The following is an 18,607-nucleotide window of genomic DNA, read 5'->3' on the forward strand; positions in this document are numbered from 1 at the left end:
AAGCATGAATTTCTATGTGTGTTTTACGTTTCCGTGGATTTCACTATTAGATTTTGCCAGTTTGTGGTCTCTCCAAATTCTGCTTCAGTGTGCATACATTTCATTTTTGTTGCTGGTTGTTTGGTTTGGGGTTTTTTTTCCTCTTTATATGTTGCTGTTCCTTCACAGTCGTATTTTTACTGTCTAGCACTTGTTCTATTTTCCAAAGCAACAGTTATCACTAGTTTATGTTACTGTTTTTACTCCACTTAGGTTTTACATTTCTTTTTTTTTTTCCTTTAATCTGAGGCACATTTTGTCCATTAGTTGTTTTTCTATTTGAATTTGTGCGAAGACAGCTACTGCAGCTACACCAGCCCAGAACACCTCCTATTATTTTTCTTTTTAGACATTTTGATAGTTTGCAGAATTTTATTCATAATGCTTCTGTGGAAATCGAACCTCTGTAAGAGCAACTTCCTAATGTCTTCTCATACAATTTCCCACACACATGCATTTCTTTTAAGATCCATTCTGTGTTCTTGCTTGTAGTTAGTAACTAGCTTGCAAATGGATTTGAGAATTGTTTCCTGGAAATTAATAAATGCTTTTGCACTTCTACTAAATGTTATTCCCCCTTTACAGATGCAGAGAGAAGAAATATGATTATTATAACCTGCCAAAAACCTCTGTTGTGATAGCTTTTTATAATGAGGCTTGGTCAACGCTTCTGCGAACTGTTCACAGTGTTCTTGAGACATCTCCGGATATACTTTTGGAAGAAATTATCCTTGTAGATGATTACAGTGACAAAGGTAGGAAGAATTAGTCTAAATAGTATTGATTGTTGATGGGCTTTTTGGTCAGCCAGTTCATAGGAGAAAGAGTTATGCTGTTCAGGTCACATAACAGAAAACTGTACAACAAAGGGTTCTCACTGAAAAACAGTTTTTCTTGTAGTGTGCCGGTGAAAAATTTGGCTTATGTACCAAATTTAGTTTGGAATGGGGAAGCACATTTGCTGTGCAGTAACATGAGTGCTTGTGTGTAGAGATAGACTACAGTCTGATCAGAGCACTTTGGGTTCCCAGAACTGAGCAAGTTTTGATTGCGCCAATGCTCCCCTGGTGTCTCATATAATGACAGTGACCTAGTTTTTTGGTCTTGTTTGAACAACAGGACATAAAGGCAATGCTGGCATTTTCCACCACATGAATTGTGTTAAGAATAAAACTTTTATACAGAAAGTCTTAAGTAACATTTGAGAAGTTCTTATCAATCTGGGGATGTATTACAGAGGTACATGTGAAGTGTTCAATTTCTTAAAAGTAACTGTCATTTGTGTCCAAATCCAGGTTTTGTGCTTTTTTCATGTCCTTTCTAAACATGTATAGCCGAATCTGAGTTCAAAGTACCACAATCTTTAGAGCCCTACTATAAGTATTATGTTAGTGAGGAGAGAGCTTCCTATAGAAAGACATAAATAATTTCAGAGTATATTATTCCCTTCTTTTTTGGCTTGTTACAGAACATTTAAAGGAGACTTTGGAAAACTACGTGGCAGGCCTACGCAAGGTACGTCTTATCCGCGCAAATAAGAGGGAGGGGCTGGTCCGAGCCCGGCTGCTGGGGGCGTCTGTGGCCAAAGGAGACATCCTAACGTTCCTGGACTGCCACTGTGAATGCCATGAGGGCTGGCTGGAGCCACTGCTGGCAAGGTGAGCTTATGCTCTGGGCTGGTTTTCTCCTCCGCTGGAGGAGAAGGGGCGAGAGAGTTTGGCCACTTCTGCAGTGGAAAAATGACTCATGGCTCACCAAAGGTTACTGCAGGCACCGTGAGTGTTTGTGTTTGTCTCCTGGCTGTGGGGGAGCAAATGCAAATGGAAGTTTGAAAGATCATGGCATGGTGGGTTTTGATTTTTTTTGTTTGTTTTTTTAATTTGGGGGTTTTTTGTTTGTGTTTTTTTTTTTTTTCCTGAGGACCAAGCCGCCTCTTCAGGCAATGGAAAGTTTTGGTTTCCAAGAAGATGAGTCCTCACCTCCAGCTTTTGGAACACTGGTAAAGGAGGCTATTTTTGTTAGCCTGGGTGAGCAGAAGGTCTGGAAAGATGTGTACCCTGCAGGGCAGTGTCTGCATAATACAAGTCAATAAACTCCATCTTCTTAGTCCTGAGCAAATCCACCTTTCCAGACTGGTTCTGACATAAAGCATCATGGTGTAGGATAGGGAGGAGTAAATGTTATGTCAACACTGACTCTTACTTGGAAACCATCTGTCCTGGGACGCTGTACTTAATGCCTGTGTGGTCTCTTAATTCTGCAGATCTGTCAGGCTGTTCAGAAAACTTTGGTTAATTAAAAGCAAACAAACAAACAAAAAAACCAAGGAACCTTCCCAAAACTCTTAACAAAAAACCCCTAGAAACCAGAACAATAGCCTTCTGTTTCAGCTGAGAATATTTATTATATTCTTGAAGCCTCACCCATGTGTAGCCAGCAGCCATACGTCGACTTTTCCTGCTATGGGTTCAGCCACCAGCACCTCACCACAGCACCTGCTGCTCTGCATCACATTACAAGGCTCTGTTGGTTTTGCCCCTTTTGCTAACAGCTCATGGCTTTACCCCCTTGGATGCCATTAGCAGATACTGATAGATACAGGACCTGAATCAGACCTCCAAAATACCGTATGTAGAAAACCAGCTTTCTTTAAAACATAATTAAAAGAAAAAAAAATCTTTCCTCAAGGCCAGTGTTTTGATTTGGATCCTGTTAAGATTCCCACCAGGTACTGTAGAGTAACAGAAAAGGACCAGATAAAACAGCCTGAATATGAACTGGAGAGAGACTCCCAAAACCACAAAGTATCTTAATGTGTGCGAGTCTTCCTGATTCCTAGTGGGACTTGTGTTCCCAAATTCCCCATGTCCCTTTGAAATTGTATCTAGAATACAGTTTCAGGTTTTTGTTTTCTTAAAATTGTCACACTTACTTTGTTTCGAAATTTCACACCGAGTGTATTCCACATAGCTGGGGGGTAGCTATGATAGCGTGAAGAAAGGAAAAGGGATAAACCTCAAATCACGGGCATAGGTTTAACAACTGTCGCCTGAAAAACTGTATGATGGGGGGAAAAGTCTGTGATTTCTTCACTTCTTTAGCGCACCACTAGATGGCAATCTTGAGGAAGGATTGGGATTTTTTTAAATGCAATCGTCACCACCTGTTAAAAGTTAGCCCTCTCTTGGAATCCCTGCCGTTCTTGCTGCAGATGCGGACATGCATCTCTAAGGGTTTTTTTCTGCGGTGTATCTGACTCAAATGTACGGCAGCAATACCACAGTGTTATCATTTTGCAGTGCAAACATAGTTGTATTTGTAAGCTGCCTGTGCATTGTACCATCTAGTTAATTCTTAACTTACAGAAAAGGTGATGGTTTTTCACTTAATTCATTCCTTTCATAATTGAAATCGTATGCCAGCTACCTACTTGTTACTTATTTTCCTACTTGTTACAGGAGGAGGAAAATATTTTTACTTTTTACTGTTTTTTTTCCCTTTTCCTCTACGTGTGGATATCATTTTCATTGCCTTGTACAACGAGGATTTGTGCAAAGTTTTATGCAAGTGAGACAGGAGATAACAATGTTTTTAAAAGCTCTTTCATGTGCTCTACCAAACAAGGTCTCAACGGGAGATCATAAAGAAGAAAACAGCTGTTTCACATATTCCCTCCAGCCACAAGAGGCCATTTCACACTTTGGGCAGTCTTTCTCAGCTCAGACAATACAACTTTGGAATTGCTGCTGTTCTCTGCTGCATTTAACCATCACAAGATACTCTAATTTCACAGTATGCGCCATTGGTCAGTCTACAGATTTTTAGCCTAACAATCCCATTAGGAATGAGCTCCCTTTGGATGACAGATGCACTGCATCTCTTACTTGTTTGACAATATAATGTGTTCAGTTTTCCTTCACCTCTGAAATATGTAAATACAAGATGCAAGGCTAAAGTGCATATCTGCATCTCTAAGTGAAACAAGTTACTGCATTTCACTGAAATATCAGGGGGTGTCTAACTAGAAGAGGGAAGATGCTAAACAGTGATTTAGGAGGAAGACCTTGGCTTGAGCTTGTGTGCTTGATGGTGCTCCTAGTACTGAGGGAGGCCATTCTAGAAGGTGAGGAGAAGGCTAATAATCCCACTGCCTTCTGTAAGGATGAATCCTTTTGGAAAGGAATCCTGAAAACCCTGCATGATATTGAGAAAAGGAGGAAGGGGTTTATCTCCTTGTAGAAGTAGACCTGCAAGAAATGTCATCAGCTCTGATGTATTCTTAGTATGATAAAGATCTTGACTATCTTTAGATCACCCTTGGTATTAGGAATGTCATTCTGCAGTGCTATCTTTTTTCTCCTTTCCATCTCCTATGTTGCCAGGGTTTCTTGAGGCCTCCTTCAGTTATGTTTCATTGTAGGATGTCTAATTCCCATGTTGCAGGTTTGGTTTTTTCTAAGCTCAGGGCTTCTTTTTGAGTTACTGTTACAGTACTCACTGCAACATTTGCAGATGATCACAGTTACAAGAACAGCCATGACTTCAAGGGCCAAGAGTCTGGCTGGTTTATTATTCATCACTGCGGAAGTATGCAATCAAATTGGTCTCTTAAACAGCTACCTGTACAAAAGAAAATTAACTTTTTTTCTCTTGATAAAGTGGTGCTGGCTATGGCAGCCAAGCCAGATGCTGAATGTGTTATTTCAAGCCATCTGGCATATCTTGCTTCCACCATCCAGGAAGGTTGATGCTTGCCAGTGGAGTCCATCCTGATACATCCTGCTGATGTAGGAAAATGGGGGTTATTCTTGTATTTATTGTATCATCATTTCCTTGTTATTGCAGCATGAATTGAGAAGGAGCAAAGCTTCATGTTTGGTGTTGTAAGCATTCTTTGTTCTTGTCAGTTCTAGTTTTTTTTAAATTTTATTTTTAGAGATGTTTCTAATGGAACTCACCCTTTTGTTTTAAAACCTTACCAGGATTGCTGAAGAAGAAACAGCTGTTGTCTGCCCTGTTATTGATGTTATTGACTGGAACACATTTGAGTACTTGGGAAATGCTGGTGAGCCACAGATTGGTGGATTTGATTGGCGCCTGGTCTTCACTTGGCACAGTACCCCTGAAAGAGAACAAAAACGGAGGAAGTCCAAGACTGATGTGATCAGGTTAATTTTTATGCATCCTAGAAACTGTGAATGTGTTTTTGATTTCGCCTGAAAATGCCAGGTGCTGAAAGATATTTGGGAAATGAACTTATTACTAAAAAGTATGTATTTTGTTTAGTTCCCCATTTTTTTTCCAAAATAGCTCCTGCTTACCATATTCCTGAAAAAAATAGTGCTCTAAAAGCTGAAAATCCTGTTTCATCTTCCATATGGAAAGCCTATTGCAAAGTAGGCTCTTGACTCCTCTAGACAAACTCTTACAGATGCTTACCAGCACATGGAAAGAGAGTAACCGATTAACTAATACTGGAGGATGTCCTCTGTGCAAAGCAAAGAGCTGTGTGTTGTAGAGGAAATGTATCATGGGCAATGATGAAAAGGGGAAAAAAAAATCACCAACCGGTAAGAAGGTAAAAGCAGTTTTGAAGATTTCTTTTCTGTGCTGTGTAGTTCACTGTGCTATTTTCAAAGCTGAACCATTTTGCCAGCTCTTTACTGGGGTGAAACGATACAGCTCTATACACCACAGTTTCTGTGAAGGACTACCTCGCAGAGCTCAGGCTGATGTCTTCATTATGGGTTTTAGTTTTGTTTTATTTTAAGACAAGATGCCATCAATTGGTATTATTTGTGACTCAACATTGTATATTTAGTAGAGGTAAGAGAATAGAACAAACTAGGCATCTGGAAAATGGGAATGGTAGACAAGATCCTGATAGCTGAGGATCTGCCATGTTCAACCTAGCCCCATCTGCTATGGAAGTTCATGTATTTATGCAGTTTATTGAAGCAAATGAACCTGTTCAGCATTTTTAATACTATCATTTTGTTAGTACTTTTATCTGTTATTGTATAGACCACAAAAAATTGAATTATTAATTTTTCTTAGTTTTTTGTAAGTTGCTTATCATGGTATTAATACCCAGTATTTCACAAATATTAATGTATTTATCCTTAACAGAATGAACTTTTTTTTAAATGGGAAAAGTGAGGTGGTAATTGAGTCTTTCTCAGCATATATTAATCCATGCCTTCCTTAAAAAAGAAACATCCAAATAGAATAAATGTTTTAAAACATTTAGGTCAAATATGATGCTTTTTTTCTTCTTGATAAGAAGAATTGTCTTTGACATGCCAAGAGGAAAATGATGAGGGATAAAGTTTCAGGGTAGCCTGAGGACTGTGAGCTCGACAAGTGTCTGGAGAAAACAGCAGTGCTGGGAGTGGTGTCACCAACAGCTTGGTTTGGAGATATCTGGAGGGAGACAGAAGGACTTGACTGGTTATGGAGTTTATTTTTCCTTCTGTCTTGTCTCATCTCATTCCATTCTTTGAAACAACATATGACAGTGTGAGACAGTGTTGCTTCAAAAAGAAAACTGGTAAAATTAGTTTTGACAGATTAGGAGTAATTGATCATTCATCTCGCTTTTGTTGATATTTACCTCAACAGCAATTTAGTAAAATTCACATAATGCCAAATGAACTTAGTTCTAATCACCATTATATACTTGACACTTCAAAGAAAGTCATCCTAAGACTGTAAACAATAGGGAACAACACTGAACAAATACAAATTCATGTGTATGTGCAGACTCTACCATAATGGAAGTGTACATCCCTTAAGTGTCCTGGCACTGTGGGCCATGTGATCTTCAATGAGGACCCAGCCATGACTCCTGTTTCTTTTTCCTCAAAACTTAGTAAAAAATTTAAGAACACACAGATGGTTTCTTTCTTAGAAAGAAAACAAATCTCCTTAGGGGCTATATTTACTTAAAAATTAAAATGTGAGAGTTTTTTCAATTTATATTAGTGGGATCAAGAAGGTTGGTTTTAATTACTAAAGCACAAGTATTTATTTAATTATTGCTTAAGTAAAATATATAAGGATACAGCACTTAAAATTTCAGAGCCAACTAATACAGTTCTGCCCCAAAGAAGTAATGTTCTGTTATGTGAAGAGGCTCTTCATTTACATACAGACACTGCAATTGGAAAAATTTATTTTAACACAATATTTTTACATTCCAGTGTTGTTTCAGGTAAGGTTTTTTAATACAAAATTAAATTCAAATGGCCTCATAATAATTGATAAATTTCTAACTGTTACTTTGTATCCAGAAAAGACTGAGAAAATAAAAATATATTGTATTTTATCTGTTACATTGCTTTAATTTTTTTTTATTCAGTTCAGAGCTACTATTCTCTTTCATAGGTCTCCAACCATGGCAGGTGGATTATTTTCTGTGAGCAAGAAGTACTTTGATTATCTTGGTTCCTATGACACAGGAATGGAAGTCTGGGGAGGAGAAAACCTTGAATTCTCATTTAGGGTAGGTGGCTTAATTGAAAGTTTCTTTTCCTCAGAATACAACAAGTTCCTGTTTCTTTCTTCATGCCCTTTTACTTAATGAGGTAGCTGTAATGTAAGCAAGTGCTAAGAAGGGAGTGTTTTGGAAGTATCTTGTTCTTGCACTTCAGGATCACTGTACCTTTCTTCCAAATAGCTATTTTAAAGCAATTTTTAAATACATGTCTTTATTTTGAGCTCTAGTATAAAATGTAAAAAGGGCTGTGATACAAGTGGGTGAAATTTACATCCTGCAGCTTGAAGGAGGTCATGGAGAAGAAGATTTGTAGTGCTTTGATGTGACTCAGAGTTCTTGCTCTGGTTGATGGAGCAAGCAGTTCCCAGTGGGGCAGGAGAAGGCAGCCCCTGTACTAATTTTAAGCCTTTGTTCTGTTTCACCTCAGAAAAAGTTTGTACAAAGGTTATACAAAGTGGAAGATCTCCAGTAAATGTAGAGTTGTGCCCACAGGAGGCATGACCAAGTGCTCAGGTGTGAGTCAGATAGCTGTAATGGAAAGGATTTACAGCTGGAAAAGAGAGGAGACACAGGACAGTCCAGCTGATCAGCAAAGCAGAGTTCTCCTCTGCTCAGCTGTTACCAGTGCTGATTCCCACTGAGCATTGGCTACCTATGGTTTATGCCAAATCATACCTAGCTCATTGAAGCCATCCAGTGGTGATGTAAGAGGGATGCCTCTTTTGGCTTTTATGGAGTTCACAGCTTATTATCCTGAATTACCCTTGTCTGTTCTGCCCATCATCTCTTATTTTTGATGGTCATGTTTGCATTTCTCTGAGTCATTGACTCATGGTACAGGAGGATTTTTGGATTTTTTACCAGGTGACAACAGATTTCAAGGTTAAATAGCATTTTAATGTTACAAACCCACTTTCTTGAGAAAGGAGACATCAGCAGACTGTCTCTCTGGATGTCTGTGTGTTAACCAGAGAAGCATGGAGTCCTCCTGGCTGCTGTTACGATTTCCTGCTGCCTGTAGTGCAGAAATCGTAGATAAGAGAGTATAAAAATAAGGAACAAATATTTTTAGGAATAACAAGCACAGGCTTAGAGTTGATATGGTTTCCCTCTGGAGGGAGACTTCTCAACTGGAAATGCTTTTCAATCTGAGTTCATGACCACCTCCTTTTTCACCTAAGGAACAGTTTCTGGCACGTAAACCCAAAAGCAGCCTACTCAGTAGTCTTGGTCTAGTTCACCAGGCCTCCACCTGAAGGGAGAAGCAGTTGACCCACCTCCATCAGCCCTGTGCCCCTCTGAAGCAGGAGTCTCTGGTCTCGGTGTACCCAGAACTTCAACTCCTTGAAGAAAACCTCTTATATGGCACATTTGGCATGCAGTTCTTGGCTTTCTGCTCTTTTGTGTTGCTTTTGGGGAGACCAAGGCTTGCATGCAGCATGACCCTTCCTTTTGGCTCAGAGTGCCCCAGTACCAGCTGCTGCTTTAGGCCCACCCTTCCATTGCCATTGACCTCTATGAAGGTCTGGCAGCCAGTCTCATTTTGTACGTCACTGGTTCCCCTGAGCCAGGGCTCTGTGGGGTGCAGCAGCATGTAAGAGCAGTGCCTTTACTCCTTCAGCATGCAGGACAGAGGTCTCCTCATGGGAGAGAGGAAGCCTCAGAGGTGGCCTAGCACACAGGAGAATCACAAAGGGAGCAGCAGAGTCCCCAGGAGAGAGCACACAAACACTCTGCAAGTGTTTGTGCCAGCACGTAGGTGTAGGTGGTTCAGGCAACTCCTGGGAGACAAATGATTTAACAGGACAGGCTCTGCAATGGCCAACAAATATGCCTGGCCAATTTTCCTAGTGCAGATTGCCAGTAGCATCTGGGTATTTGTACGCAACATGCTTTGCTCTGTTTGATTTGGAGCCCTTGTACTTGTGCTCTGTGTGGAGGGGATTTTTGTGGAGCAGAGCAGAGTGCTACAATGCTGTTTAACTGTGTTCTTTTGGCTGCCTACAGTGTTCCAAGAGGTCGGAAGGGATAAATCATTGTTAGTGTTGTTGTCCTTGTGTTTTCTAAACCTGTCAGACCTGAAAATTAGGAGCAGAACTACTCAAAACCGCTGTAAATTAATTTATTGTTGCTCTCGTCTCTGAAAACACCACTCTCTCCCAATGGCATGAAAAGACTTGTCCTCAAGCCTCCTCTTTCTTGCACTTCGATTATTCTGAGCTGAAGAAATTCTCTGTGGTTTTGAGAGGTGCAACAAGGACAAAGCTTTCACTAAAAGCACGATGACTAAGAGAGATGGAAGCTACGTGCTGAATACAGAATTGAGTCAATGTACCTTGATTTTGGATTGCTTAATGCTATTTGGCTGGATAAGATTTCACTTCATGGGCATAATGGGCATTGAAACTCCTCTTTCTGAGGGATTCAAAACATGCTTTTTCATCTTCTCCCTCTTGTACTCAGAGCAAAGGGAGCCTGGTTGCAGCTTCTGTTCCCTCTCTGTTCTTGGTCCTGCAAGTGGTGCTGCAATGTAAGTTTGTTTCTGGACCAAGGCTTAATATGTCTGTGGTCTGTCCTTCAGCCTACCATATGCAAAAAGGCCTTTCTTCTCAGAAATGTTACTGCCTATGAGCCTGGGTGATACAACTCAGAAGACCTGGGGTCTTCTCTCTTCCAGTATTTTTGTATTGTTTCTTTTTGTCTGGATCTGGAACTCTGTCTTGTGTTGAGAGCAGCCGGGGTGAGTCTGTGTGTCCGGGCACCGCTCCACCCACCCAGCTTCCAGCAGATTGTGCATGAGCACCACACTGGGGGCTTAGCCACAAGTTGTCAAGACAACATTGCAGCAGAGAGAGAGCAGCAGAAACATAAGGTTTTCCACATTTTGCCCTTTTTTAGGATGTAGCATCCTTTCTATGTTTTTTATTTCTTCCAGATAGTCTTAAAATGTTAGAATGAGCTGGTAGAGCTTTTATTCTTTAGTATTCATTGACCCAGCACAAGGTCAATTTTCCAGAGACCCTGACAGGGACAGTGATCCCAAGGTGAGATTTTGAACATTTTCTGTAGGTTTTCATAATGCCACCATCTGCCTCTGAAAACAAAAGAAAATATGCCGATAGTCTGCATGCATCAAGATGAAAGTGAAAGTGAAAAAAGGAATGTCACCTTGTTTTCTTATTGAAGTGGAGGAAAAATGTGTGCTTTTATAGTGAGAGCTGTGAGTTACCCAGACCTGGTAAAGAAACAGATCTACATGTACGTGAGCTTGCAAAATATGCATGAAACCTTATGTGCTTTTCTGTTAGAGAAGGTTGAACTAGTTTTATAGAGAATCTTCTGCAGAACCACTTACTTAGCATTTAGTAATCAACTTTAGTTTCTCTATTAAATTCCTCGCTTTATTTTATGGCTGTTCATTTGTACCTGATTTTATATAGAGGTCATAATTTTTCCATTAAAATGAAAGTGAATAAACCTTTTGAGGAATTGTTTAGCTGAAGTATATTCAATTTTCTTTTGTAATAGGATGACAAGATAATTTTTGTACTGTTTTTATGAAATACTTAGAATTTAATGAGCATTGCTTAGCAACCTACAGTTATTTTTTACAGAGCTTTAATTATTAAAAATTCAGCTGTTATGGAATTCTCTTTTTGTCATCAATTTAGCAGAGGTATGGTCAGTTTGTTTCATTCCTTTGAAATCAGATTTTATCATGGAAGAGCTGAAGCGTGTGCTTCCTTCTTAACTACATTTTTATTTCAGTAGTCTTTATCATCTGTTCCTAATAACTTTTTTTAAAGTAGATAAATAAAGGTGAATTAATAATTCTTATGTGGAATATAACATTGGAAAATTTTAAACTAATAAACTTATGGCTCTTAATATTTGCTGACAAATCTTGAATGGTAAATTGAAGCTTTAAAAAATAATTTTGAACGTAGAAATAATAATTATGAAAAATTTTGTTTTGAAATAAATCTCAAAAAAGGAGGTTGTAAAGTGAAAGTGGATAGTTGGTTTCATAGCAGCTTTCAAAATGGCAGTAAAGTAACTTACCTAAGAAAATATGCAATTTGTTTAAAAGATTAGTACAGAATTCTAGATTTATTGTATAATTCCTTTACTCATCTTTGTTCAAATGACAAATATACTGCTTCCCTGAAAAGCAGCAAAAAAGAGGAGAGAAACTTCATGTGGAAAACAAGAAATTAAAATTTTAAATCCAGGAAGTAATAATTATCCAGTAGTCCCTATAACTGATTAATGAATTACCTATATCTTTAAAGAAACTCTCTGTTTTAAAAGTAAATATATGTATTAGAGTGCTTACACTTCAGTTAAATACAGCATTGTGCCATGCAGAATGTCCAATGTTGTTATTCAGAACCAAATCAATGGAGATATCACTCATTGATTTCCAAATTTAGAAATTTTAGAGAAATTCTAAGTAACTTTAAAAAAATCCCCTGAAAGTTAGCAGTCTAAAACCAAGTTCTATCTTGTGTGAGCTGAAAGCCTTTATCTTTATAGATCCCTAAAACTCCCAGAGAGAGAGGTAGGAAAAGTCCCACCAATGATCTTTGGCACTGTTAGCAGCAGAGCTTTTATTTGTTACCTCATATCTTTCACTCCTGCTGTATTTATTTGTATAGCATGTAATTAAAAATGTATGTCTTATACAAGAAGGTTGTCAGGGAGCAAACCTCTACCCCTTAAGCCTATCCCAGCTAATTTCCTTTGTCTTCCATTTACAAAGGAATGATGAGCTGCCACTTACGCATGGTTGAATACATGAGGAGAATTCTAAATCTTTTATGGAAAGTCCATCAGAGCCATTGGTGACAGCCTCAAGTTAGTTCAAATACAGCAACATATCCGGCCTTCCTCCCATCTGGCAAAATTTCAGAAACCTTGTTTCAGGCACCCTTCAGAAACAGGGCATCTGCCATGGTGTGGTCACACACAATATTGAATAGGAAATGCATAGCTCTGCTTTCCTTTCAAGTAATCAAACTTGAGATCAGAATGGGTGATGGGAAAGTGGCTGTGTAGATGAACTGCCAAAAGTCCTTGGTTTTTAAAGGAGAAGAATGTAATTACAAAAATGTGTACATAGTGCTGAGGCTAATGGATCCACTTGATGGTTGTTTCTGGACTTTATCTCATGGGCTGTACATTTCTCAACCTGCGGAGCCAGAGAAGCAGGAGCCTGAGCACAAGGGCAGAGTGATGGTTTGCAGGGACATGCCAATTCCACATTTGGGTGCAAGTACTTCCTTGGCATCAAGCAGGAATATTGGTTTAGATAGGGGAGGTTGTTTCATTGTTGTTGGTTGGACCATAATAAGTTATAGAAGTACTTTGCTTTTTCTTTTCATGTCTTGGGTCTGGGGTACTTTTCCCAGCTTTCCAATGGAAAAGGTTAGTGAGATTTTATCACCAGGCACCTATGCCTCCCTTCTAGATTGGTGAATGTACAAATGGGAAGCTTACCTTTGTCAAGTCAGCTTTCTAGTAGAATATATAGATGGTATATAGATCTATAGATTTCTGGTAAGAATTAGTTATCAGTTACTGGTTTCTTTCTGAGATAGCTATTTATGTGGTTAATTTGGAAAAGTAACATGCTTCTTTTGTCTTTTAATTTTTTTTTTAACAATGCCTGCATAACTTGTATGGTAGATCACATCTTATCATGAGAAAATAAAACTAAGAAAGGAATATTGCACTCCAGATAAAAACAGAGAGTGATTATCTCCTTGTGAACTCAGAGCAAATTACTAAGAGCAACAAGGATGTAATTTTATCCAGTTTAGTCATCAAATGAGACACAAAATTATTGTATGTGTTACTTGTAGTATGGTGTGGTGTTCTTGAGACGGTGTTGTTCTTACACAGGTTTATTGTTACTATATCCTTGAGCTTGCAAAAGACAAAATTAATGATACACACTGTCAATTCTTTGCTCAGATATGGCAGTGTGGAGGAAGTCTTGAGATCCATCCTTGCTCCCATGTAGGTCATGTTTTCCCCAAACAAGCCCCATACTCACGGGCCAAAGCTCTGGCAAACAGTGTGCGTGCAGCTGAAGTGTGGATGGATGAATATAAACAACTTTATTACCACCGAAACCCACACGCTCGCCTGGTGAGTTCAACTCCATTGTTCCTGGAATTTCAGAATTTGTTTTCAACCTACTAACTATTGACTAAGCTAATATTTAACATGAAGTGCTTTCTATGTTTATTTCTTATTCCTTCTGAAAGTTTTTCTCAGACATAGAATAAGTGTATAATTTTTAGTTCTTTGGAAAAAATTTAAAATTCTCTAAGAGTACAAGGTGGCCCAATCTATGTCAATAATAAGTGAATAAATGAAAGAATAATATGAAGTGGGGTCATCAAAGCAAGGAGGAGTTGTTTAGCCTAAAATATGTACTTCTGTGAAATGGCTGATCCAGGACTATCAATAAGAATTACACAATTAATGAATGCAAATCAACAAGTTTCAGTGGACAGTAGACCTTCAGGTAAACAGCATGGTAATAATATTTAGAAAATTACCTGTCTTGTGATAATTGTAAAACTTCAGACTGATGTAAACCAAAATAGATTTTCCTGTTTGATTTACTGCTGCACCATGTTTGGTTAAAAAAAAAAACAAAACAACACACCAACAAATAGAAACCAAAATCAATATTGAAATGATTAAATTAATTAAAATCAGTCATGGCAACTCTGATGAAAATGTTCCTAATAGAATGTTTCAAGTATCAGTTCTGTCAGTTTTGGAGGTTCTTTTAAGTTGATGTTTTTATTTTCCTTGAAATGAAAGTACAAAATCATTGGTTGCAGAATTTTTCAGGAAATTGTTACTGTGAAAACTGAATATGTCAAAACAGTAAAGCAGTGTGCAAATTCATAACTTGGACGTATTTGTTGTTAGGGGCCTGAAGGCTGGAAAACAGTAACCCTGGAATGTTCTCTCAGTGTCTAGAAATGAATTAAATGAACCTCTGTCACAAAGTCTGAAATTCAGGCCCCAGTCATTGCCTGCTGTTGCTTGTTTCTGGAGGTGCCTGATCTCCCCAGCATGATCTCTTTGCATGAAAAGTTTTCCAAACGCTGCCTTTTTGGTTTTGTGCCTGGAATGGGCTGCTGGGCATCAGCCTCTGGCTGCACTGGATCAGACCTGAGGGACCAGTGTGGGGTACAGGAAGCCCCCCACTCATTTGCGTGGCCAACTCCAATAGATGCAGCAGGGGAACACTGCCCTTGAAAACATGAGGCTTTTAAAAATATGCTGGAGGATGCTGGAGAAGATGAATTTTATTAGCTTTCATCTTGTGTTTGTTTGGATTAAATTGGGTGATTAGATCATTATAGTCCACACATTTGTAATAATTGGTTTACTTTAATGTCATAAAAGCCATTTAGGTTTTATTATCGGAGTCTGACTTGGAGAGAAATATGGGATTCGCCCATAGGCAACGCCAGCCTGATTTCAGCTTGTCATACACAAAAAGAGCAATAAATGCTGACAATTTTTCTTGTAAAGTGCTGGGCATCTTATGTCTGTAATGACAGAGCTTTAACTTTAAAGGATATTTGTGTGTTAGTACTGAAAGTTTCATGTCTTGGCTTATTGTAACACAGTGGATATAAACTGAAACTCATGAGGGTTATTTTTCCACATATCAAAGCTGCTGCCAATGAACTTTGGTTTCCATAATGCTCTGTGCACCACTTGTTGCAGCAGTTGAGCTCAGACCTTTTTACTTCATCAAACCCAAATATTCAGTTCTGTAGCATACAGGAAAATGATTGATGTTATGGCTGCAAAAATTGGTTTCATGAAGTTTCACTTCAAGATTAATGTTCAGACCTCAGAGCTAATATCTCACACTGTTTGTTTATTCAAACAGGCATCTCTGTTTTACATCTGCTTTGTGTTTTCAGTGGTATTTCCACAGCTCTGAGAAATGCAAATACATTTGTGGTTTGATGAAAGACTGTGTCAAGTGACCTGTAAAAATCTGGGGGTTGCAAACACTCTCTCATGCCTGGCTATCTGAAATCCCTAGCCAATATGAAGATAGGTTTTTGAAGACAGACGTAAAAAGACATGGACGCTGCTCCAATCCATAGACAGGGAAAAGTCTGCAATGAAAGCTTTTCTCTGGAGGTTTAAGAGTCCCTACTCCCCACCCCCCAAAATGGTGAAGTTCAAAGGATGCATTAGCAGATTTCACAAATTTCAAAACTTAAGTGTAGAACTGTACAGGTAATTTGCAAATGGATAGTGTTATAATTTAAAGTCCTAAAGATTCATTCACTGCTTTGGAGATTTTCAATTATCTATCTAAAGGAAGTCTCATTTTCCAGTACGCCTTCTCAGTCTCCAGCAATCTGTATTCAAGGGCTTCCTCGCTTGCAGATTTAGGGAGTTTTCTTAGACAAACTGTCTTCTAGAATATTTTAAAGTTCTACTTGCACAGTTCCAATTATTTTTTGTCAGCATTTAACAAATGTAAGGATAATGAAATCAAATCCAGCACCCAAACATGGTGATTTTTCCTGGCTAGAAGTCCTACTCATCGCTGTAGCATACGGTTCCTAATAATGTATACAGATAATTTAAAAGAGAGCATCTGTTCTGGATTTTTTTTTTAATTTTTTTTTTCTTTCTTTCCTTTCTTAATTTTTTTTTTCTTCTTTCAGGAACCATATGGAGATGTGACAGAAAGGAGACTTCTACGAGAGAAGCTGAAATGTAAGGACTTCAAATGGTTTCTGGAGAACGTGTATCCAGAACTTCACGTACCCGAGGACAGACCAGGCTTCTTTGGAATGGTATGTGGCTGCCGAGAAGGGAGCCTGCTTGCAGTTCTCTCCTACTAAGTCAGTGTGAAGGTGTTTTTGTGCCTAAATCCGTTTGTGATTTTGGTAGAATTCAGTTAAAACTGGAAGGCTTTAAAATGTGGTATTTATCAGAATCTTTATTTAAGGGAATGCTGTTTATGAAGGAGTTCTGTGACAGAGTAGGAGAACAGGTAATGTTGCTGTTGATGTCCTTCTAAGTGACATCTTGGGACTGTTAAAGGCAGGAAAAGATGAGATTTTTATTTCTCGAAATGTTGCATAACAAAAAGATAACAATAAAGTGTTTTATTTTACTTGTTGAATTGAAAGGAAAAAGAGTGTGCTTTGAAACATATGTTCATACATTTTATCTGATGAAAACCATGATGCTCTGGTGATGGGAAAGAGAGCTGGTGCTAAGTGCTTCCAGATCATAGGGGATTCTGTATATTAAACCAACATGTTAATTTTTAATCTGGAGGTCACTTTAGACCAACAAGGGCACAGGCAATAGGTTCAATCAGAATCCTCTTCTCTTTTAAGAGCCAACAGCTCTTTATGCTTTTTGCAGCTTACAAAAAAATATAAACTATAGCTCTGTGTATATTACATTACTGTAATCTCATCTGGAAGGGATGAAGGCAGAGATGATGCAGCAAGTAGCTGTTTCCTCTGAAAAATCACCTGATACTAGCTGCACGTTAGGAACACAAAACTGCACCTTTCCACCAGGCAAAGATGTATCAAATACCTTCCTAATTACCAAATGCCACATTGACTTAAAAGTACTTTTGCTGGTAACTCAGTCTGTCTGCAGATCCAGCTAAGCTGCATTCCCACACTGCATCATCACATCCAGCCCTTGTCTTCCTGCCATCTGCCCTTTCCCAAGTTACTCAGGCTCTGCTGAATCTCCTTCAGGAAAGGCAAAAAAATCTGATCTCTGTGGACATACAAAGCATTCAGGAACAAAGTCTCCCCACAGTCTGCCCTAATAGCCTTGTAACTCGTTGAATGAAAAAGATGCTAATGTGGAAATGTCGTGGTTTCCCCTGGGGAGCTGTGGGAGTTCCCCCAGGGAGGGCAGCAGTTGTCAGAAAAGCCCTTAGGAGCCTCTGGGAGAATTGCCAGCCCCTTCCATTTGTCTTGGAGCTTGCAGGAGACGTAATATCTCTGTGATCACTGACATGAAAGGTGCTACCCACCATTATCCAGTACCTTGAACAAACCCTGGTACAAATAAACGTTGGTTCTGTTTTTGCTCTTTTGTGCTGGATTGCCACTGGCAAGTTCTGAGACAGTTGAAGCAGTAAGGTATTATAAGACTTATCTTCCAGGAGCATTTTGGGAATTGTATCCTTCCCTCCATCTCCATCCTTCTCCCTGCAAAAGAAAGGGTTAGACTGGTGCCAGTGATAGTGAAGAGAAGGGATTTGTGCAGTTTCTTTTATGATTTAATTGTCATCTTCTGGCAAGCACTTGACAGTACCTAGAAATAATAACTCTTGTTCAGAGCTGCTTGAGGTATCTAGAGTGTAATTTAGGTGTGCTCTATATATTTCTCTAAAAACAATTCATAAATGCTGTCATCTAGTTGTGAGCATAATGAGAATACACCATTTTTGGGGGGGAGGAAGAATTTAAAATGTGATGGAAATATGGTTGTACTCTGAGAAATTGGGAGTGCAGAAACGACACCTACTGATTCAGCTGATTTGTGGATATTGAGTCCCATCTGCTAGCTTCAATGAATCACTGATGGTGTTCTTTACTCCCGCCTTAGCTGTGTAGGGCTTTTCTGCTTCACAAAAATACTGTATTTAAAAGTGTCAGCTTTGATAACAGCTCAACTTAGTGTGAGGTTATTTAATTGTTCAAGGAGAATACAAGGGAATATGGAGATTTTCACCTCCCTTAAAAAAATCTTTTTACTTTTGAACTGAAGTTAAAAATATTTCTAAGATTACCTATAAGTCAGCCATGTGTTATTCAAATGGAGTCAAGAATTAATGAGCAGCATTCAGTGCTGTGCACTGGCAAGCAGCTTCTTACGCTACATTTTTTTTCTTGATACGTAGATAAAAATATCCATATTACCCTTGGTTATCTAAAATGCTAGCTGCCTCAAACTTTACTTAAACATACTGAATTATGAACCTTTTTGCCTGAGATATGATTGCATTCCTGAAAACTGCCTGAGACA

The 18,607-nt window shown here is 38.7% G+C and overlaps 1 protein-coding gene across 1 annotated transcript in view; it reads left to right on the forward strand.

The window, feature by feature from the left end:
- Positions 1-604: 604 nt before the first annotated feature.
- GALNT12 (polypeptide N-acetylgalactosaminyltransferase 12) overlaps positions 605-18,607 on the forward strand; it is a 33,612-nt gene continuing 15,609 nt past the window's right edge. Inside the window, exons 1-6 of the mRNA XM_031055641.1 lie at positions 605-794; positions 1,508-1,697; positions 5,022-5,207; positions 7,426-7,543; positions 13,514-13,690; positions 16,264-16,395. Coding sequence (XP_030911501.1) covers positions 605-794; positions 1,508-1,697; positions 5,022-5,207; positions 7,426-7,543; positions 13,514-13,690; positions 16,264-16,395 — 993 coding nt within the window. The remainder of the gene's footprint in view (positions 795-1,507; positions 1,698-5,021; positions 5,208-7,425; positions 7,544-13,513; positions 13,691-16,263; positions 16,396-18,607) is intronic.

This window comes from Geospiza fortis, unplaced genomic scaffold (assembly GCF_000277835.1).
Source record: "Geospiza fortis unplaced genomic scaffold, GeoFor_1.0 scaffold206, whole genome shotgun sequence".
Lineage (NCBI taxonomy): Eukaryota > Metazoa > Chordata > Aves > Passeriformes > Thraupidae > Geospiza > Geospiza fortis.